This window comes from Carassius carassius, chromosome 43 (genome assembly GCF_963082965.1).
Source record: "Carassius carassius chromosome 43, fCarCar2.1, whole genome shotgun sequence".
Taxonomy (NCBI): domain Eukaryota; kingdom Metazoa; phylum Chordata; class Actinopteri; order Cypriniformes; family Cyprinidae; genus Carassius; species Carassius carassius.
This window is the reverse complement of record NC_081797.1, coordinates 6,252,550-6,276,358: the sequence shown is the minus strand read 5'-3', so window position 1 is coordinate 6,276,358 and position 23,809 is coordinate 6,252,550. Positions and strand designations below refer to the sequence as shown.

The 23,809-nt window shown below is 38.3% G+C and overlaps 1 protein-coding gene across 1 annotated transcript in view; it reads left to right on the top strand.

Moving 5' to 3' along the window:
- The first annotated feature begins 12,200 nt into the window (after positions 1-12,200).
- furinb (furin (paired basic amino acid cleaving enzyme) b) overlaps positions 12,201-23,809 on the top strand; it is a 99,382-nt gene continuing 87,773 nt past the window's right edge. Inside the window, exon 1 of the mRNA XM_059535618.1 lies at positions 12,201-12,497. Within this exon, the coding sequence (XP_059391601.1) occupies positions 12,330-12,497 (168 nt within the window). The 5' untranslated portion in view covers positions 12,201-12,329. The remainder of the gene's footprint in view (positions 12,498-23,809) is intronic.

The window sequence follows — 23,809 nt, the reverse complement described above, 5'->3', positions numbered from 1 at the left end:
GATAAACAGTGCTGTCTCTCTCCCTGTCTAATGAGTGACTAAGCACTTCGGTTCCTGCCCTCACAGAGCAATCATGGATCATTAAAGCTTTAGTAGTTGTGGTTGTGTTTGATGAGGAGTTATTAAGGCATAGTAATTACTGTTCTTTCTTCCCCAGAGAGCATGCTATAAAAATTTGGCCCTCCTAGCCAGCATACAGTAGCATCACCTGGGACGGCGCCTCTCGCAAGCATGCAATCTGTCAGATCCTCGGAGACAGCTAGATAATCTTTCTTTCTATTTGATTCAGGCCCTAACAGGGGGCTCAGAGTGATTAAATATGAAAAATAAGCCATTTGAAAGAAGATTGATGGCCGATCTCCAAAAAGATCCCAAAGTTCTTCATGACTGACTTCACATTAATTTGAATGTCGTTTTGGCTTCGTGACCTGTTACTGAAGCAGGAATTTGTGATTAACTAGAAATGCGCTCTGTAATTTTTCGGTTCTTGGGAAAGCTTGGATAACCAATTATTTTCATTGTTTCTGGTCAATGTTGCGGTTGCAACGCAATTACCAGAATTCCCTCTGGCCTTGTTCCACGTCCTGCTTGTAAGCTGAAAAAAGCTGGTCTTCTGCCTTGTTTCCAACACACAAAATAACACAAATACCTTGTCAGATCTAATAAAGAGAAGAAAGGACAAGCCACAAGCCCTGTTTATGTCAGCTGGCTTGAAATCAACAGCCTTTCTGTCACATCTTACATGTGCTGTGTTCTAAAGGTGAATCCTTCATTACCTCCTACGTTTATCCATTAGATGAAGCTTTCACAAGTGGCTGCATTATTAAATTAGTCTTGTCGAGACAAGCAAAGATCGAATACGAAGGATGGTTAACCTGAATGGCAGTTATTTGACAATGCTGAAAATGAGGCAGAAAATAATTTTCTGAGAGTTGACCTTTTTTCCATTGCCTGTCTTATAAACTTATTTTAGCTGCTAATTGACTGAATCTTTTTAAAATTAGCTTAATGAAATGTATTAATTGGTTTAAACTATCGATTAGGTTTAGATATGTCATGCTTTGTTTTTGCGATTACAGTGAAATGTACAGTATCTCTCTTTCTCACTGTCTCGCTCATTTTCTGTGCTTGCGGAGGTGTGACATTCGCAGGTTCCATCGGTAAGACACACATGGTTATTTTCCTCCTTCCTCTCCAGCTCACTGGTCTGTGCCAGCCCTTAATGAGCTCTGTAATGCAAATTTTAGACGTGACGATTTGTTTGTTTCTTCAGCAGGCCTTTTACAAAGATACTCACTTCTTCCTACCAGGAGCTGCTATTTAAATGCTAAACTCTGCATTGTAGCCAGTGGAATAGTTTTGCTAATGGCATTCTGTTGTTTTTAAACCTTGTTTTAAATGACATTGTTCAGGTTGGCTCTATAATTTCAACACCATTCCTAGACCTCGTGCATCGCGCCTTTGCTTTAGAAGGAAATAGTATGAATTTGCACGCTTGCTGTCTTCGAAAGCGCACGCCAGGCTTAATTGTTCATGCTCTGTTTTGTTGTAGAGGGCGTTGGGGGTTATATATCCTTATTATAAGTTATAAGTCCTGAGCCAAGCTTTGAGCTTACTTACACCGTCAGCAAGAACTGAGCTGTCTCTAAGGAGCTGCTCAACTCGCATGGGACTCTCTCTTGCTGTGTCGGAGAGCTTCTCTGATGGATGCTGAAATGCTCAAGCCACACGGTCATCGTCCCAATGTATATGGTGTCAAACCTTGTATAAAACACCTTCTGTTTTTCCATAACTTCTGATCCCAAATTGTTCTTCTGGTAAAAACAGGATTCATTATAAAAGGGCATTATAAAAGTAAGTGTAGACTCACACACACAGTTTGAGGTCATAGTTTTCTTAAAGAAATTAGTATTTTTATCCAGCAATGTTGCATTAGTTTGATCAAAGGTAACAGTATGATTTAGGGTTTACCCTGAATAGTCGAAGATTCGATACTTTATTAGTATAAGCCTGATTCAACTATCAAACTCACAGTAAAATTTTTGCAGAGGTGGTAACGAAACAAGGAACATGCCATTTTGGCTGTATATGGGTGCCCAATGTCTGATTTCACATAGAACTACCAGTTTTCTCCCAATAAGGTAATATACAGCCTGTTATGATAATGCTTTAAATAAGAATGTGAAAAGAAAGAAGATTTTAATAAATAGTTTTTAAACATGCGTGAATAAATCCAACCACCCCCTTGACAGATTTAAGTTTCACTTTCCATGATCCGTGACCGACAGGAGCATCTTGGCAGCAGGGATTTGAATCTTTAACAAGACTCAATTTGACACAGGCAGAGTGAAAGACTGGATTTTTTTCGATCAAGTACTGTACAAAATTTCTAAACATTTCAGTTGGTTCCAATTACATTTTTGAATGCTGTGAACATAAGCTCCGAAAAACTCAAGATATTATCTATTCAATGTCATATTGGCGAAACTGATCTGGCAAACTATCCAACGCTATTTGTTTTTGTGCTCTAGAGATATTCAAAAGGTTTATTTTTGTCCAGTGTGAAACCTCTCATTATAACAAAACTTCATGAGATCGCACAATGAAGTAAGATGAGGGACAGCTTCACATATTTAGGCGTTCGCGTAGTGTGTAAAAAATTTCAGGATTTTCAGGATTTTTTTAATTTTTACTTAATGTTTGAAACAGCAGGTTATCAACTTAGAATATCAACTTATATGAAGTGCCACTATGCATATCCCACAACATTAGGCTAAATGAAAAAAAAAAAAAACGATTCAGAATAGGTACAAACAATAACATAGACAACTTAAACAGCAGCAGGAGTAAGCATAGGCGTCGATTTCGGGGGGGACGGGGGGGACACGTCCCCCCCAGATTTCGTCATGAGTCATTTTGTACCCACCACTTTTTTTTTTTTTTTTGAAAACCTCGAGTTCAATTTAGCCGTTCTGCTGCTGCGCTGGCTACACGCCTTTCTGTTCATTAAAACTGCAACAACTGTAACATTGGGATACGTTCTAGGTTGGGGGAGGGGGAGGGGGAGGGGGAGTCATCGTGTCACTGAGGCAGGTGCAGCTCAGCTGACGTGCGTAACTGCTAGCTAGCTAGCTAATAACATTTTTTGTCAAAAAGAGTGACAGAATGGGTTATTCATTTAGCCGATAAGATACCGCACTTACTGTGCATGTCTGCTTGGCTTTAAAAAAAGCTCTGATGTCCTGTCCACTTCTTTTTGACATAATGCTGTTATTATTTTCTCTATATGACTATCGCGCTTCTTTTTTTTAAAGAATGTTTTTCAAATGAGTTGACAGTTTGGAATGGACAGTGAACGAGCGGGAACGAGGCTACCTAGTCTTTGCTGGGATTGGCCAGAATTTCTGGCGAATGTATCATAGACGAGCAAGTCATTTAGCCTTCATACAATATCACAAGGTTGCATCCTAGTGCCATGGACTATAACATATCAAAGTGATAACCTGTAGAACAAATGGATGTTGTTGTACACACAGCATGGGTCTGCAGACCATTGACACAAAGGTAAGACGCGATAACTTATGTTTATTAAGATTTGCTGGTATTATGGCTAGGTCTTGTGCATTTGCACACAAGGGATCGGCTGTTTTAATTCTTCTCTTGCAATTAATGTTACGTTAGACTTCCTTAGCCACCAACTTAATTAGCTAGTTACGGTTTGCGTTCATACAGCAAGTATTGGGGGAGATGATTGTTGAGTAGTCAGTATCTTGTTTAATTATTGCTTGAATCTATTGCTGAATTCTGGAATAGTTGTGATGATGATGATGATGAGGAATGGATCAAGTTTTAGTCAAAATGCCTGATGTAGATTGGATGGATGCATGTTGTTGTGAATTGAGAGCAGTCAGATCATGGTGTGATAGTCAATAGTGTTCATCTGTGCTACACGTATTTTTGCTTTTTCAATCTTGATAAAATTTGTAGTGCTTAAGTTGTGTTGTGTGTAGATATGGTAAATTGTACTGGGAATTAAATCAAATTATTACATGGCTTGGTTGAATTTAGAGCTGAAACAACGAATCGATTTAATCGATAAAAATCGATTATTAAAATAGTTGTCAACTAATTTAGTCATCGATTCGTTGCTAAATAACTTTTATTTGCCGTAAGCGGCTCATTTCGTGCATATTTCAAATCTGCGGTGACCAAAGTGTGGCAGTAATGAGCCACTGGAGGTTTTACTCAGCCAGTACAGCAGGAGAAGTAGCGAATAGCCAATAGCTGGCCTCGTTTTATGTCACGTGCTTCCCGAACAGCGTCTCTGCAGCATTTAGCGGGATGTGGGAGACTGGGAGTACTTTACTTTGAGCCTTCAAAAAAGAAGAGTAACCTGTAAACTCTGCACTACTGAACTGTTTAAGGGGACGTTCACATATCGCGTCTTTTGCGCGCTCAAGTTCGTTATTTCCAACACCGCACCGCATCGAGTTAAAAACATCTCAACTTTTCAGAATGCTGCAAGCGCATCGCGGGTCATGTGACAAGAACTAACCAATCAGCTTCATCCTTTCCCGTAACAATGTTAAAAGCTCAGTCAAGATGAAAGGAACAGCTGATCATAGTTGTATATGGATTTCCATTTTGAAATAAATTTAGTAGCAGAGCTACTGCAAGCGATTTTTGAGCTGCAAATCCATTTATCCTTTGCTGAAATTTCCGCGTCTTCAAGGAGAGAGCACGTCATGGTTGCTTAGCAAAGGCAGACGCCTCAGGGGCGCTTCTGCACGAGCGCTTTGGAAAGGAGGAGAAAGCGGCGCGCCTAGCGTTTTCCACGCGTTTTTAGGCGCGATATGTGAACGGCCCCTAAGACTTTTATTTGTGCAGATTCTCCAGTACAATGTTGTTTGCAAATGTTTAGTCGTAAAAGCTGATAACATCGCTTTTTAACAGTTAACATTTAAAGCTTTACAAACATGTTCTGTGATCAGTTTGTCGTTTAACAGTTCAAAATTCAGTCGTGCAGCCTAATTATGACTGAATGAGAGAGGTAAATGTTTAAAGATATTTGAAATGCACTTTTTTTCTAAGTATTCACTGCTCTTTTTCACACAGCAGGTTTTTTGTGTGTGACATTTTTTTTTTTTTCTGGACAACCTTCTGATGGATTTTACTTTAAATTGTGAGTTCCATTCAGGTTTCATGCCACTGGCACTTTATTCGAAGGATTGTTTACAATTTCACAGCAAAAGCTATAAAGCTGTTTCCCAGTAAATAATAAAATACAATGCACTGCAATTTTATTCTGTTTTATCCTTATTCTTCGTGAAAATATGTTCTGAAAGATTCCTTAATAAGCTTCGTTCGGGATGTTAAACTACTTTAGGAGCTCTAAGGACTGCCATGGTGAAAACATTATTTTAAATCTCCTTGTGAAATTTGCTAGAGTATGGGTCAGTGTTCTGATTGCAGAAGAGTTCGACAAAGGATTACTAACACAATAAAACAACTCCAGGTATATTTTTGATTAGGATATGACAGTGCAAAATGGTTAAAATCTCTTAAAAATCTATGCTGAAGGATAAAGACCATTTATTAATAATTTACTTGGGGAAAAAATGGAAAAAAACTAAAATATAAGCACATAAACCGATTAATCGATTAATCGTACAAATAATCGACAGATTAATCGATTATCAAAATAATCGTTAGTTGCAGCCCTAGTTGAATTCCACTGTAGAATGAAGTCTGTTATTTCTTGATAATAACACCGTTGCCATGAAAAACAGAGCACTGCTATGGACGCGGCAGGATTCTAATCGTAGAGACGGAACTATTTTCCTTAGCGGAAGCAATACAATCGTGTTTAAATCAATAAACTCTTTTTTAAATCAATATTTTGTGTCAAATTATTGATTTATTTGGTGGGTAGCCATGTAATAAGCGGGATAATGTAGAGCGAGGCCCGATTTTGGTTTAGATTTTTTCCCCCGTTTTCAGTGGTTATAAAGCAACATGAAAGAGAAATTTGGTAATCATTGTTTAGGTACATTAAACCACGTCATGGCCATGTCATATTGTCAACATGGTACTTATATGATGATATGAAGCAGATTAGTGGGTCATATATCATATGTCTAATGCTTTGTACGGCTTTCTTCTTCATAAAACGAGTCGGACATCACATTTTTGTATACATTTTTATTTATTTACATTAATAAGATACAGGACGTCTTTCAAAACATGACCTGCGCGAAAGAGAAAAAGAAAGCATCATTGTACCCAGCACTTCTGAAAATGCACTTCTGAATGTGTCTCTGTCCCCACCACATTTCAAACCAAACTGACGCCCATGGGAGTAAGGCATATAGCCTAGCCTAATTCATTTCTTAACATTGTTTGCAAGAAACACCAGTCTATCAACTTGATCTGGATTAAGTGCGGCTCTCTTTATTTACAATGTTCCCCCTAGGTTGAGAACACGTTCGGAGTGCACAGACGTGCCTGCCTGGCTACTAGCTCTTATTCGCTTGATTTGGTCATCAGCCTATGCTACAATACATCTAGAGTGCCCTCTACTGGATAAGATGGTATAAGAATAAAATAAAAAAACAAACAATCTAATCATAGACTGTAAAAAATGCGCTACACATGGCATTTTAAAAACCGGATATTTTATTTATAGTTCGATTACGTATATTTCACGTCATGTTCGAATGCATATTCGAATATCGAATAAAAAGTGACAGCCCTACTATACATTAGGCGAATACTTCTTGCATCTGTTGATTTCATCTTATTTGTGGATTATTTGGTTTTATTTAGTGCAAATATTCAGTTTCATCTGCTCTGATAAGTAATAAACAATATGATATGTGGCCGTTTGTTACCCCGTTTGTATCTGTGAGGCGTACATTACACATTTTCCCTGTGTGTTAAGGTCAGTATTTATGACTGTGAATTAATGTAATGTATTTTGCCCCTGCCCCCAAACATATGATTCGATTATAGGTCAACTATCAGATTCTGATTGGACTATACAAATCCATAGTCGGGGACACCCCTAGTATGATTTCCATTCCAAATAGGTTGCGTTATTTCAAAGACTCCTGGTATAAAAAGTATCACCATTTCCAACAAAATTTTAAGCAGCACAACTGTTTTTAACATTGATCATTTTAAGAAATTTTTATTAGGAATGCATCCATTCGATACTCGGGATCGGTATCGGCTCCGATACTGGCATTTTCTGTGGATCGGGTATCGGTCAGACGAGACTGATCCAAATCCGATATTGTGCGTATAATATTCTGTGTTATTGTTGAGCTCCATGAAAGGCACAAAAACATTATAAAGCACCAAAACTTTTTCATGCACATATTTCAAGTGATCTGAAGCTGTTACATTCATACAGTTCAATGTGAGGAATGATGAAACTCTCTTTAAGAGCACACAGTAACTGAGGTTTAAAACTGTTCAAAGAAAAGGCTCAATAAACTACTGCACAGATTTAATACACTACGTATCTACATCTCTTGCCTTTTTTACTAGTGATGTCCGGTTCGCGAATGAACTCAGTTCTTAGTGAACCGGTTGTACCAGTTCACCAAATTGGACTCAATCGTTTGAAACGGTTCGCATCTCCAGTAAGCATTAATCCACAAATTACTTAAGTTATTCACTTTTTTTAATGTGGCTGACACTCCCTCTGAGTCTAAATAAACCAATATCCCGGAGTAATTCATTTACTGAAACAGTACACTGACTGAACTGCTGTGAAGAGAGAACTGAAGATGAACACAAGTAGAGCAGTGTGTGTTGTACTAACTTTTCTATGTGGACTCGGAGGACTGCACACTGTGACTCCGTGTCGTTTCAAGCTCGTCATTGTGCACGGGGTGCGCATAAGCGCTCTGTGCCACTCTGTATTGGCGCCTTTAGTATTATACTTTTTTTTGTATAATATTTTCTACGCAATCAAAGATTATTAATAGTCTTTCTTGTTCTGTCCTATCTATGATATGCTGCCTTTATTACAGTGCTAAACATTTAAAAGAAACGTCTTTTATATTTCTATAGAAATGTATATACTTTTACAACAATACAAAGAGCAATGTGTAAATTTTACCAGATTTTAGACTTATTCACTTTTATGTTTTAATAAAATTATTTTGCACCCTTGATTCTTCTAGAATCTAGAGTATCTGTTGCTGCTGAATTATCTACAAACCTAGTTTATAGTATTTTTGTCATAGATTATGATATATTTTTCATTTGTTATTTTTCATTAAAATGAAGTTGTTTATATGTAGTAGATTGTGTTTAACACACAAAAGAGTGATGGTCAGGTCAACACAGAGAAGTATAGGAATTCTACATTGATTTAAAAAACAAAAACAAAAAACAGTGCTGGCATCGGATTGGATCGGTATCGGCAGATACTCAGAATTTTTGGTATCAGATCGGTTCTGAAAAAATGGTATTGTTGAATCAATAATATTTATTGAGCAGAAAATTAGGATATTAAAATGATTTCTGAGAGATCTTGTGACACAGAAGACTTGAGTAATGATGCTGAAAATACACTTTTTCCATCACAAAATGTAAAAATTATACTTTAAAATAGGGGTCCACCGAAATTTCTTGGCATTATCGGTTTCGGGCCGAAATAAAAAAAAACAGCCGAAAACGTAAACCGAAAATGAATGTCACCCGCCCCTCCCATCCGTGAGCAAGCGCTTAGGTTTCACTCACGGTCGAGCTGTTATCACGCATCTGCCTATCAAAGATTAAGCATGTCAAAGGGCTGTCACAATCAAAAAAAGCTTGTCACAAAAGCTGCACAATCGATCGGACCAACCAACACAAGTTTCGAAAACGAAAACAGGGAATCGATTTTAACGGCCTTCTCTCGGAGCGCGTCCAGCTCGTCACTATACGCTCGCAGCGAACGCGCGTCACACAGCAACTGCAGGTTCTGACACACACACACACACACACACACACACACACACTCACACAGAGCCTATTAGTGCATAATATCAATGTAGCCTTCAGTAATGTTTTTCATTGATGTTATGGCAGTCCACATTGCTGACTTGTGCGCGTCTCAAGCGGCCTCTTTATGTTCGCCCTAATGCCTGTTTAGTTGTCGGTGGATTTGCCTATATCAGACATCCCAACCTGCAAAAAGTCATTTCAGGGAGGTACCCCCCCCCCCCCCCCCCAAAAAAAGGAAGGAAATACATCTCAGCTTTACAAGAATTGATCCTCTTTCCTTGAAGTTCTTGATGATCCTATAAATTGTTGATTTAGGTGCAATTTTAGTAGCCACAATATCCTTCCTTGCCTGTGAAGCCATTTTTATGCAACGCAATTAGGGCTGGGATAAACGATTATTTTTTTAACGATTAATCTGGCGAATATTTTTCCGATGCAACGATTAATCTAACGATTAATTTTTCAGAACGATTCGATTTCGATTATCTCCCCATTAATTGACTACTAACAATTTATACATGTTGATTTACATATCTGAATGAAAAAAACATGAATTCCTTAACATTGCAATATATGTTTATTGCTCTTAAAATTACAAAATAAAAGACTGACTAAGAATTGCATTACTTTGCACTTGTATAGAGATAGCATTCAATAAAACCTTGAAGCCTTGAAAACACATAGCTTACTGAAACAAGCTTACTGAACACATAGGGCCTAGCTTACTGAAAAAAAGTTCTTCTTTCGGATGAAAATAACAACAACTTGATGTCTAGCATTCAATAAAAAAGTTCACCCAAAATACTTGTTTAGAGCAATTGAAAGAATACAGTAACCAATGTAAACTTGAGGGCTTTAAGCTAATACAGTGCTTTTCCAAAAAAAAAAAAAATAAGTTTAATGATTTTGATTAATATGCACGAGGGAGAGAGAGAGCAAGAAGCGCTCTTGTTGTTTGAAGACTGTGAGTGCGCGCGCACAGCCGGGGCTCTCTCTCGTACGCGCCCTGTCAGGCGCAGCACAGTCATTCTATTCTACATCACTCACTGATCAAATAAGGCTTTGACAGCCGCCAAAAAAAAAGATCAATGCAGAAAAACCCCTGGATTGGTTATATAACGTTGGACAGAATGTTGATCCGGCCATCGCGTATATTCAGCGCACATAAGGCAAACGTTTTGCAAAAGTTTTTTAGAGAAATAAAAACAGGTCGACGAATCGATGCGCATATTTTGCATCGACGTATTTTTTGCGTCGACGTCATCGATGACCTCGACGCGTTGTCCCAGCCCTAAACGCAATGATGGCTGCACGCGTTTCTTTGCAGGTCACCATGGTTAACAATGGAAGAACAATGATTTCAAGCATCACCCTCCTTTTAACATGTCAAGTCTGCCATTCTAACCCAATCAGCCTGACATAATGATCTCCAGCCTTGTGCTCGTCAACATTCTCACCTGAGTTAACAAGACGATTACTGAAATGATCTCAGCAGGTCCTTTAATGACAGCAATGAAATGCAGTGGAAAGGTTTTTTTGGGATTAAGTTAATTTTCATGGCAAAGAAGGACTATGCAGTTCATCTGATCACTCTTCATAACATTCTGGAGTATATGCAAATTGCTATTATAAAAACTTAAGCAGCAACTTTTCCAATTTCCAATATTTATGTAATTCTCAAAACTTTTGGCCACGACTGTAGGAAGAGTTCGAAAAAGTAGTTTTTTCAAAAAATTCAAAATGGCAGCCATATTTCTATGACAGAAAATGACTTCATATGGTGCAATCGAATCGGCATTAGCTCAGGAATCAGAGGAAAAAAGAATTTTGTTGATTGACCAGATGGTTCTAAAGTTATTAGCAAAATAAAAGTGAAACTTTGGACAGGTGGTGGTGCTAGAGGGAATGACTTAGACACACCAAAATTGGTGTACTTAATGTTGGCACTGTCCTCTATCAGAATGTCAAACCATTACAACTTTTCCACAATCGGTTCTATGGGCTGCCATAGACTCCTAGTCGGAGGAAGGAAGAATAATAATAATAATAGGAACGGGAACAATTACAATAGGGGCCTACGCACCTTCGGTGCTTGGCCCCTAAAAATGAAAAAAAATTAAATCAAGAGCAAGATCACGGAAACTGTTATTACCGGCTATTGTAATATCAGCATCAGGTAAGATTACTCACGTTCATTTATGCATTCAGTTACATAATGTTTTAATTACATATGTACCTTTATGAAAATTAAACATACGATTGGTTTAGCCTACTACACACACAAAAATAAAAAAAATAAAAAGGAAAACAGAAAACAAGTTAAACTAAAGGAACCACACATTAACAAGGTTTTGCTATACTAGCCATTTAGTATTTATTGTGTAATAATACTAATGCAATCATTCAGAATGAATGCAATGCACCCATACAGAGCGCGTGATCTCTGTGATGCCCAGATGCACAAATCAGACCCTCCCACCTCTGTAATAAACACGGAGATGTTAGTCCCGTCCGAATTGATACATGAACATCGCAGACGTCAGGTGGTAAGAATCGAAACTCAAACGTAGTTTAGAAAACTAGTCCCGTCCGAATAGGGTATTTGATACTATAATTTTTAAGTGAACTAACTCCCTTTAAGTTTTTAGTGAAATTATTTAAATTCCCATCTGTATCTCACACACAGCTATTCAAAAGATTGGATCAAAAAGATTTTGGAATACATATTACACCACTTTTATAGTTATTTTATGCCCTTTTGATATATGAACGCTTACATTTCTCTTGTAATTACATGAAAGAGCATAGGAAACTGTCAGCAAATTTTTGTTTCACAGAAGAAAGAAAGTTTTACAGGTTTGGATGACACGTGGTGTGAATAAATGATGACAGGATTTGAACTATTCCTTTAAAACGAGCAACATCAGCAGGAGATAGATTTGATGTCCTTTTTTGTGGACTTGCTCTAGATCCAAGCACATAGCAAGTTGGGTACAAATGAAACACACAGCCTTTTCCTTGTCCTACAAAGCGTTGTTTGTATCCCAGTTTCCCTTGGTGTAACACTATCAATAGCACTCAAGACACCTTTATGAAAATGTATGACTCGCCATGGTCCCTCTGAGAATGTTTTCTGACAGAACAGTTATGTGTAGATAACCTGAGCTTTATAGAAAATGACGAGCCTCTTGGTGCGCTAGTATTTCTTTCCAGACACTCTGTCTTATCTTCTCCAGGACATTACAGTGCTGAATTCACAGTGCAGCCCACAGATGCATTAGAAAACAAACTTCATCACCAGAAGGCTTGGAGACGAAGCACTCCTGTTCATGGAGGGACGCTGGACCCTGCTGCCATTTCTGGGGGCGTGCCTGGTCCTCCTTGGCTTGATTTCAGGCCAAGGCATATACACCAACACATGGGCCGTCCACATTGAAGGGGGAGCCGAGGAGGCTGAGATAATTGCACACAAACATGGTTTCATCAGTCATGGGCAGGTGAGTGGTTATCAGAGTTTAATCAAAAATGTATCTCTTGTATCTTGTGAGAGTTGCTACGTTTGTGTATGTGGACATAATGCTGCATGAGGCTTGTAGTGATGTTCTAGTATTCACCTTCTTGCTGTCAAGCTCTGTTGCTTTAAACAAGAGGAAGACTTGATTTGCACAAACACTCATCCACACACATACTGGCACAATCGCTATGGCCCCTTCGAGAAGTCCTTGTAGATGCTTGTCGAGTCACCTTTCCCCAGCGTCTGTCACCGTTCAATTCATTAAGATGGAGATGTGTCAGCTGTGATTGGGGAAATTAATTTCGGCTTATGTTGTATTCTTTTTTCCTGCAGCTCGCATTGTCTCGTTTGTCTTGCCAGATGTTCCCTCTTCTGTTGTTATGGCATTAAATGCTTAGCTGGGAGACGAAAAGCAGGAATGTATCTGACAGTTGAAACATTGTATGTGAATTAATCCTTGTGAGTGCAATGCCCTCTGAGCTCGCTGTGAGGAGTCTGTGAATAGCACTTGTGTGGGAGGACAGGACTGGAAAGAGCTGCCAAAATGAAGCTCTCCTCTCCTCTCTTTTCTTATCCTCCCCTCCTCACTCCTCACCTCTCACATTTACCCTACTGTAAATCAAACTGTAAACACTAGAAGCTTTTAACCCTGCTTGAAATCAAATTTACCTCAACAACTTAAGATTTGTATTTTCTTTTGGCTTAGTTGGTCCAGTAACTTGATTTGCTTGTCCTGCCAACATTTCTGCTGGTGCCACCACAAGTGTATTAATTTAATATTATTTTTTTATTTGTTAGAAATCATAATTACATTTTTGTAAAAAGTCTTATCTATCTATTAGGGGTGCACCAAAATTTCGGCCACGGAAATTTTTGGCCGAAATGGCATTATCGGTTTTGGGCCGAAATAAAAAAAACAGCCGAAAACGTAAACCGAAAATGAATGTCACCCGCCCCTCCCATCCGTGCGCAAGCGGGTTTCACTCACGGTCGAGCTGTTATCACGCGTCTGCCTATCAAAGATTAAGCATGTCAAAGGGCTGTCACAATCAAAAAAAGCTTGTCACAAAAGCTGCACAATCGATCGGACCAACCAACACAAGTTTCGAAAACGAAAACAGGGAATCGATTTTAACGGCCTTCTCTCGGAGCGCGTCCAGCTCATCACTATACGCTCGCAGCGAACGCGCGTCACACAGCAACTGCAGGTTCTGACACACACACACACACACACACACACACACACACACAGAGCCTATTAGTGCATAATATCAATGTACCCTTCAGTAATGTTTTTCATTGATGTTATGGCAGTCCACATTGCTGACTTGTGCGCGTCTCCAAGCGCCCTCTTTACGTTCGCCCTAATGCCTGTTTAGTTGTCGGTGGATTTGCCTATATTTGGCGTTGAAAAACGGATCAACGCCAAATATAGGCAATTTACTAACGATTCAATGAACACTTTGCCTATGTCTCAAAAATCGAACAGGATTTTTTTTTTCACAAAAGTGACAGCCCTATACGAGAGGACACCAAAGTTGCAATATGTAACATTTGTTCTGCAAAAATCTCCAAAATTGTGGATTTTTTTGCACAATTTTTAAAAAACTATTTTATTTGATGGAACATAAAACTTGAAGAATAATTATTATTTATATTTATTGTAAAAAATATTTTATGTTTTGTTATGTAACTGTTAATAAAAGTTTGATTATTATATTGTGATTTCTCAATTCAGATCCATTAAATCCAAGCAATATATATATACATTTTTAAAAGAAGCCATTTTCGGCTTCAGTTTCGGTTTTCGGCTAAATGCATCCTAAATTTTCGGTTTCGGCGCAGAATTTTCATTTCGGTGCATCACTACTATCTATCTATCTATCCATCCATCCATCCTGGTGTGGATTAATGCACAGGCTTGCAAAGGCTGCAGCCTAGGGGCCCCACGTGTGCAGGGGGCATCGGATTGGCCAGACATTTAATTTTTATTTTTTACTTTAAGCGCGAACCAGGCATGGCACAGTGCGTCATTACAGTTTCCAGTTTGGATGGGCCAGACAAATTGTGAACGTTATCCAATCACTGTTTAACCTAATAAAAATTACTGACTAATAGGGCTGGGTACCGAACTTCGATGCCTTTATGGTATCGAACGAAAAACTATAAAAAATTGTTTTATTTATCTTTCGGTGCCAAATTTCAGTTCCAAAATCCAAGCGGCTGTTTTTTTTTTTTTTCTGTTTTTTTGCCAAGCGGCTCTGTCTGTGTGAGCTTGTAGCATACGTGCATGTAAGGACCTAAATTTGCTGTGATTGGCTGTCCACCACCACGTGACGTGACGGGGAGGATTTCTGAAGATACTCGCAGTCACACAACACAAGTGTAGTTGTTTTTTCTCAAAACGTTTCCGTTTTACAATGCCAAAGAGGTCTAAAGTGTGGCTACACTTAATAAAAGTGGATGCCGAGTCAGCAAAGTGCAACAAATGGGATAAGAGCATTGCAACCAAAGCCGGCAATACCACCAATTTAATGAAGCATTTGTTTGGATGAGTGTTTTTCCCTCCCTCCCTGTTTAGTTTGGTCTACTCCATTCCGTATCTTGAAACACGCCCCCTTTCACGTCGTCTAAATAATAGAGAGAGAGAGACAGATTTATCTGGTACAGCGAATTTCTCTGAGCAGCAGGGCACTGTATACATTCACTTAAAACATAACCGATTGTGTTTACGAGAATACATGCAGAGACATTTATTTTGATATATTTGTGTTTGTATGTGTTAATTCAGAAGTTACAATATGCAAAAGATAATTCATTATCTGTATGCGCATTGTCTGAAATGCTGCTCGCAGCGTGTGCTTTGAACGAGCTTTGAACGTGCTTTGAACGATCAGCTACGATCCGTTTCACCCCTTCAAGCGAGTGAACAACGCGAAGCAAGTTAGGAATTTTACATCACTCATGATAGCCCATCGGACTGGAAAACACAATAGCCCCGGGATGTGGGGCTAACGAGCCCTGCACCTCAGATCGATCCAGTTTGTGAAACACTGGTTTCGTTAAACAAAATAAATGATTATTTTAAAAGATTGACTCAAAAGAATCATCGGTTCACTAATCAGATCATGAACTTGTATTACCAAGTCAAAGATTATCTATTATTGAACATCTCGAATGAATGACCTCAAGTTCATTTGTAAAGCACATAAAGCTATCATTTGAGTTTATAAACGTATATTTCATGCATGGTTCGTATGGATCTGTTAACTGAATGCAAAGTGTGAGTTCTAGAAGAATGTTTGTGTCTTGATGAGCATGTATCGCTCACTAAGAGTTGCTAAATAATTTTTTTTTTTTTTCAACGGTGGATCAGTTGCCCTATTGGTTAAAATCCCCAAACTGTTTACTTAAATATTAAATTAATAAATGACATCAAAACAGGCGCGTTTGCGTTATGGTGTGGTGGGCTGCTGTGGGCCAGAGAGTCCAGGGCCACTTTTTGGTCCCAGTCCGCCCCTGAATGGCTCATCCCTATCCAAAAAGCACAACCAGTTGTATTAATAATGTTATCCTGAGTGTGAAGTGTTACCAGAATTTGGTTTAATTAAGGTCGAAAATCTAAGTTTTGTGTTTAATGTATTTGTGTTGATGTTGAAATGGATTTTAAAACATATGGTATCGGAAAAAGTATCGTTAGGAACCGGTATCGAAACTGAGGTATCGAAATTTGCACCAGATCGAAAGATTTTGAACAATACCCAGCCCTACTGACTAATATACTGTTAAATTATCTGTAAGTATATATAATATAGATTTTAATAGCTTGATGCTCTTGAAATATTTTGTTGCATTGTAAAAACTAGTGATGCACCGAATTGAAAATTTAGGATGCACTTGGCCGAAAACCGAAACTGAAGCCGAAAATGGCTTCTTTTAAAAACGTATATATATATTGCTTGGATTTAATGGATCTGAATTGAAAAATCACAATATAATAATCAAACTTTTATTAACAGTTACATAACAAAACAAAATATTTTTTACAATAAATATAAATAATAATTATTCTTCAAGTTTTATGTTCCATCAAATAAAATAGTTTTTTAAAAATTGTGCAAAAAAATCCACAATTTTGGAGATTTTTGCAGAACAAATGTTACATATTGCAACTTTGGTGTCCTCTCGTATAGGGCTGTCACTTTTGTGAAAAAAAAAATCCTGTTCGATTTTTGAGACAGGCAAAGTGTTCATTGAATCGTTAGTAAATTGCCTGTATTTGGCGTTGATCCGTTTTTCAACGCCAAATATAGGCAAATCCACCGACAACTAAACAGGCATTAGGGCGAACGTAAAGAGGGCGCTTGGAGACGCGCACAAGTCAGCAATGTGGACTGCCATAACATCAATGAAAAACATTACTGAAGGCTACATTGATATTATGCACTAATAGGCTCTGTGTGTGTGTGTGTGTGTGTGTGTGTATGTGTGTGTGTGTGTGTGTGTGTGTGTGTGTGTGTGTGTGTGTGTCAGAACCTGCAGTTGCTGTGTGACGCGCGTTCGCTGCGAGCGTATAGTGACGAGCTGGACGCGCTCCGAGAGAAGGCCGTTAAAATCGATTCCCTGTTTTCGTTTTCGAAACTTGTGTTGGTTGGTCCGATCGATTGTGCAGCTTTTGTGACAAGCTTTTTTTGATTGTGACAGCCCTTTGACATGCTTAATCTTTGATAGGCAGACGCGTGATAACAGCTCGACCGTGAGTGAAACCCGCTTGCGCACGGATGGGAGGGGCGGGTGACATTCATTTTCGGTTTACGTTTTCGGCTGTTTTTTTTTATTTCGGCCCGAAACCGATAATGCCATTTCGTCCGAAAGTTTTCGGCGGCCGAAATTTCGGTGCACCCCTAGTAAAAACGTTTTGGTGCATAGGACGGACCTTTCCGCAATCGCTCTCCATGGTTCTGACCAAAGAAGAGTTCTTTGGAACTTCTATTACGCTTCATACCTGGGCTGCGTTTCCCGATAACGCTGTCTCTTAGCACGCTACGAAGACTCTTAAGGTATAACTTAACTAAAGGTATACTACCACTAAGGGTATACCATTGCTAGTTGTCTTCAGGGCTATCATCCACTCACGAGGCAGATGCGCTGGTGCCCTCCTAGCAATGGCACTGGTCGTGCTAGCACCCTGGGGTGGCAGAGACGAAGATGTGCTAGGTGATGTTGATCTCCGCTCTCTTCATCTCCTGGTTGCAGCGATGACTCTGAGACTGTATGTGCGCGTCTAAGGTACCTAAACAACGACAGTTGCAACAGGGCTGAGGACTGGGTTGGAAAATATGTGACGTCATTATGTTTTTTAATTTAATCAGTGTTGATTATGAAAGTGAGCATGCAGCATGAGAAAGATATGATACATCATGAGATGCGCAATATGTCTGGAGACATGGATAAAACATTTTGACCACTTCATTAAGTTTTGTTTTGTAGTCTCTTTTTTTTTTAAAAGATTTTCTTTATGTATAAATTGTATCTTAATTTTGATCAATTGTTTTATCAACCAATTGCCTGTATTTATTTAATAAGAAGCAAATATATAGCAGACAATGTAATAAGGCGCCGACACGATCACTTGCATTGCATGTGAACTGGAGGGCGCCGAAACTCAGCTTGTGCCTCACAGATTTGAGAAATATAGGCTATCTATTATTGAAAGCTTGAAATGTCTACTTTTAAACAAAAATATTCAAAACCAAAATAAATAGGCTACTCTCTGAATATGTAATCCATATGAAAAGTGCATCTCTCTCTGGCGTTCATGGCGAGTCCGCATCGTCAACTTCATCTTTGCAGCAACACAGAAAACACCAGTTTATTACTAAACAATTAAATGCCTCCTTGCTATTTTAGACACATTCAAAGCTCACACAAAGAGCAGCCTAGGGGCCCCTGACCACCTTAATCCTCCCCTGCATCCATCCATCTATCTATCCTCAGTCAAGAGTCTCCTTTCTAATGTAAACTGACAGACCTGAACAAATTAAATCACTAATTTTCGACCGATACAAACCAGCTATTCTGATGAACACATCTAAGACATCCATTACTAAGGAGATAATAAGCTGGAGGGGAGCAGCAATAGATAATTCAGTTTTAATTCCTTTGTTTATGCAGTGTCAGAAGTCAACCAAACATGTTAAAATAACTATTCTGGTGCAACCTCAATTATTCCTGTGATCCAAAGTCATGATAGTGTCTTTAAATGGAATATGTTACATGAAAAGCAGAAATAACTGGTGTCAGATCAGTTGGAAAGATACTCACTAACTGAAGCTAGTTCATTTAAAAGTTTCCATTGGAAGAATGTTACAGAAGTTTAACACTTTAACAAATGTAATTTAATCTATTTTTAATATTTCTGTAAAGCTGCTTTGAAATGGTGTGCATTGTGAAAAGCACTATGCAAGTAAAATTGACCAGACTTAAGAAGGGTCAATTTCTTCTTGATTTGGTCACAATTTTTTTCTTTTCTTTTTTTTTTTTTGTGCTACTACATGGGATTTATCAATGCATGGTGATGAACTTTTATCATAGTTTATAGTTAAATAGAAACGAAAGTGGTTAACATTCAACCCATTCTTTTTCTTCAGTATTTATGATATGAATTTTGTGAACAGGAGATCCTTGTTGCGATTTCTTGTTGTCACGTTTTACAAGAAAAGATAACTGTCTGATTTGCTTACATCTATATATTTCACTTTTTATGACTGAAAAAAGATGGATTCTTTGTTGTTCTTAATTAAAAAAAACAACAAAAAAACGGTAAGATACAATGACAAACTAGCTTACAAAACATTTATTAACAAAAACTGAAGTAAACGTAAAGCAGATTATGAATATACTTAAGATTCATAAATAACAAAACAACATGTCTACACCAGACGTGAGTGACATGATTTGACAAAAGCAAATGAAACCCAGTGATATTCTCTGCTGTGGATGCGGCTCAACGGGACACAACAAATCCATGATGGTAACCTGATGACGTGTTCCATTTCTGATTAAATCTAGCGCTCTGACACAAAGGACCATTTCAAATATTCATATGAGAATCATGGAAAAATTGTTTCCTCAAAAACATTAAGCAGCACAAATGTTTACAACATTGATAATAATCAGAAATGGTTACTGAGCAGCAAATCAGCATATTAGAATAATTTTCGGAAGGACCATGTGACACTGAAGATTGGAGTAATGATGCTGAAAATTCTGCTTTGATCACAGAAATACAGTAGCCTATATGTAAAAAAATGTTAAATAGATAATTTAAATTGACAATATTTCACAATGTTACAGTGTTTACTGCATTTTAATAGATAAATGTAGCCTTGGTGAGTATAAGGCCCCCCAGAAAAAAGTGGGGTTGGGGGGGATTGAATATATTTTTCTCTACAGAAGAGGGACCCAGCAGAAAATGTTTGAGAACCACTGGCCTATTCAAGCACACAACATTTAATTTAATTTAATTCATACAGTCCTACCTCATGTTGCACGTACACACTTTTTGAGAAAAACAATGACTTCCCTCACTTTTTCTAGTTATTTAAGGTTAAAATATTTTGCCTGGGATTTTTTTCATATCACAATATAATATAGATATCACCTAAACAGTGTTAAATATTGTGAAATGAATTTTAGCTCATATCGCCCACCCCTAGTGTTGAGCCCTGCCAGATGGCATATCAGCAACTGCGCAAGCATATTCCTCTCCATCCTTATTAAAAAAAACAAAACAAAAAAAACCTTGTGTTGTGATAGACCAGGGGTCAGCCACATGCGGCTCTTTCATCCCTCTGCGGTGGCTCCCTCTAGCATGGTTGTACAATAAAAAAAATATATCTAAATGAATAAATCCAGATTTAAATAAAAATAAAAAAAGCAAGGTAATCGCATCGTTTTATTATTTTCCAAAATGATGTAAGCATCACAAAGCGATAAACGCTCTTATTTGATGTATTTTTCATCAAAGAGACTTTGGTTTCATTCATACTCAAAGCCGGAGGGCGCTCTTGTACAGAAAGTCCAAAATGGATATATGGATAGAAGCGGTGTTGCCAAGTTTGTGGATTTCCTGCGGAATTGGGCTACTTTAACACTGTTGCTGCTGGTTGTTTTTCATGTCCGCGGGTTGAAGCATCCCCAATAACGTGATATTTAGACCCTGGAATGCAAATTTTACCGGAGGATCCCCCCCCCCCCCTTGAAACATGATTGGGCTAGGTTTGAGTAGCAGTTGGGCGGGTTTTCTTGCAAAAATCTGGCAACCCTGAATAGAAGTAACTTTTGACGCCAGGAAATAGCTAATGTGGACAAAGGCATCCCGATGTAGCTAAGCTGGATAACAAGCATAAACCTTAACTGATGAAACATGAATACAATAAACGATTGCAACAATCATCTTTTATATGAATGAAACGGTGGTAATTGGCATATAGTAGCAGTAGGGGTGTAACGGTATGCAAAAATCAGGGTTCGGTACGTACCTCGGTTTTTAAGTCACGGTTCGGTTCATTTTTGGTACAGTAAGGGAAAGAAATGCAAACATTAAACTGCAGGTTGTTTATTAATATAAACTTTTTTTTAACAATTTGTTTACACTTTTTTAAAATACTTTTTAATAAAATATATATATATATATATAAAAAAAAAAAGAATAAGAAATAAAATACTGCTGCAAAGTTCTCCAGTAAATAAAATACTCTCAGTCTCAAACCAATATCATATAATAAAATATAATAAAAAGTATAAATAAATAACTAGGATTACAGTGCAGCATTACCAATCCCAGCTTGTAGGTCTGCTCATATTTAAAAAATATATATAACTTTTCCAAAGTGTAAAGTTGCAGCATCAACAGTTTCAGATTTTAGACCTGCTCAGATTTCGTTATTGCGCTGGACCGATCGGAATTAAGAGCAAAGGTCTGTATAAAAGCCGACGGGAGCTGCGTTTGAATTACAATCGTTTTTTTCCTAGTTGTAGTGATGTTCACACTCGCGTGATGCCTTTTGAAAACCTTAGGCCGGTGACACACTGGCATATTGCACCTGTCAAACATAGTCTATTTTGCCGTCAATACTGTTGACGGTGTCCTTTATCAGAAGGCTTTATATTTATGCTCAACATGAAGTATAGATATTGTTATCGTGAAGACAAGATCCTGGTCTGTCGGCGGCTTCCCTCTATGTCACCTACAGCAGCAGCAGCGTGCCATCGCCGTGTCAGGCACGATTCTGGTGTGTAAAGACACAGAAAACGCGAAGCAGCCGTCACGCAACTGACACGCAGCAGAAACGTCACGCTCACGCCACGCAGCCAGTGTGTCACCGGCCTTAGAATCAGCTGCAGGGCGGGATTTGCGCTGAATGCGGAGACTTCCGCCACTTAATATGTTCGTTTGGAAACACGAAAATGTACCTATGTTCCGCATACAAAATATTGCATTCGGTCATTCGGTACACACGTGCACCGTACCGAAAGCCCTGTACCGAAACGGTCCGGTACGAATACACGTACCGTTACACCCCTAAGTAGCAGTAATTACAGTACAGAAGCTATAAAATATATTTTCTGCCTTATTCTGATAAAAATGGAAAATATGTTTGTAGTATATAACTATTACACTGATTATACAATCATAACCATACAGATTCACTAGCTAAATATATATTTCAAAAATATCAGAGAAGACAAATGATTGGTTATTGTCCAGCAGTGTATTTTATTTCTTTGCCAATTAAAAGTAAGAGCTAAGAGAAGGCGTTTTTTTTTATCAATTAGACATAAATAAATATTATCATTAGACCTATTATTATTACACTTCTGAAATGATTGCTACTCCCCTTGCACTGTAATATAACTGAATATAACACTCTAGCTATATGCCGTGTTATCTTTAATTGGGGATCAAATATTTTGTGGCTCCACGTGAATTTTATTCTGTGGGAAAGGGGCCAAAATGGCTCTTTTGACATTGAAGGTTGCAGACCCCTGTGATAGACTGATGTGTGAAAGTGCACATCTTGTGTTTGCATGGAATTCCTGGCATTCATTAGTGTGGCATAATGAACAAGCTCTCCCTGCATCTCCATTGATTTATGCCTGACACTGACCTGTCAATCAAACACGGGACACTTTCACAACCAGCATGGTGGATTGATTTTTCATTATTCATTTCAGACTCTCAGACAGATTGTGAGAGTCCTTGAAGGATCCCTGTCTTCTGAGTTGAATTTTTGATGCCATATGGTGCCATCTCTCGTCTGCCTCTCTCTCCTCTCCATTTGATGTTATTTTTCTTCTTCTCAGAAAATGTGACTTGAGCTGAGAGCTTTGCAATGCGGGGCTCTGGGTAAGAAGGCGTGGCATGCAAATCCAAAGCACTGCCACCACGGCCGTGTCTTGGCATGGAGCTTTCTTGCAATGATTCACCAGAAATCCTACACCACTGAAATCATATCGCTTCAAAAATGTGTTATATAGATAGAGGAACAGTAGCAAGACTGTGAAAACGGAAAGAGAAAAAGTAGCAAAAGAGAACAGATGAAAGTGAGAAAATGATTGAGGGAGATGATAGGAAAGTTCAGTAACACATGAATGAATGGAGCGGATGGTGGATAGATTGGATGAAAATGGGCAGATGTGAGATGTAGACCAAAATACTGCAAGAAGAGACAGAATCGCAGAACATTTTAGAACAGTTGACTTACAGCTATTCTGATTTCCAAACAATTAGATTGCGACCTGGTTAAAACAAAAAGATCAAATTGAATAGATTTTATAAGGGTTATTAACTAATAAATCAAAATTCCCTTCATTTTTATATATAGAAGGGGTATTTGTGCTGTAAAAGCAATCCATAAATTTCAAAAATCAAATCTTTCTTTGTTAGTCTAAAAACTATTAATAATGAATTTGCCAATTTGCCAAAACGACAGGTTTTGTAATGTACCACTTTATGATGCAATTTGTCTGTTATTACAGATTGTTTGATACTGAGAATTTATGCACATTTTACCTGCTTTTTACACCTTTTTACCTTTGCAGGGAAGTCATGGCCTAATGGTTAGAGATTCGGACTCATAACCCAAGGTTGCAGGTTTGAGTCTCATATCGGCAGAGATTGTAGGTGGGGGGAGTGAATGTACAGCGCTCTCTCCCACCTTCAATACCATGACTTAGGTGCCCTTGAGCAAGGCACTGAATCCCCAACTGTTCCCCGGGTGCCGCAGCAAA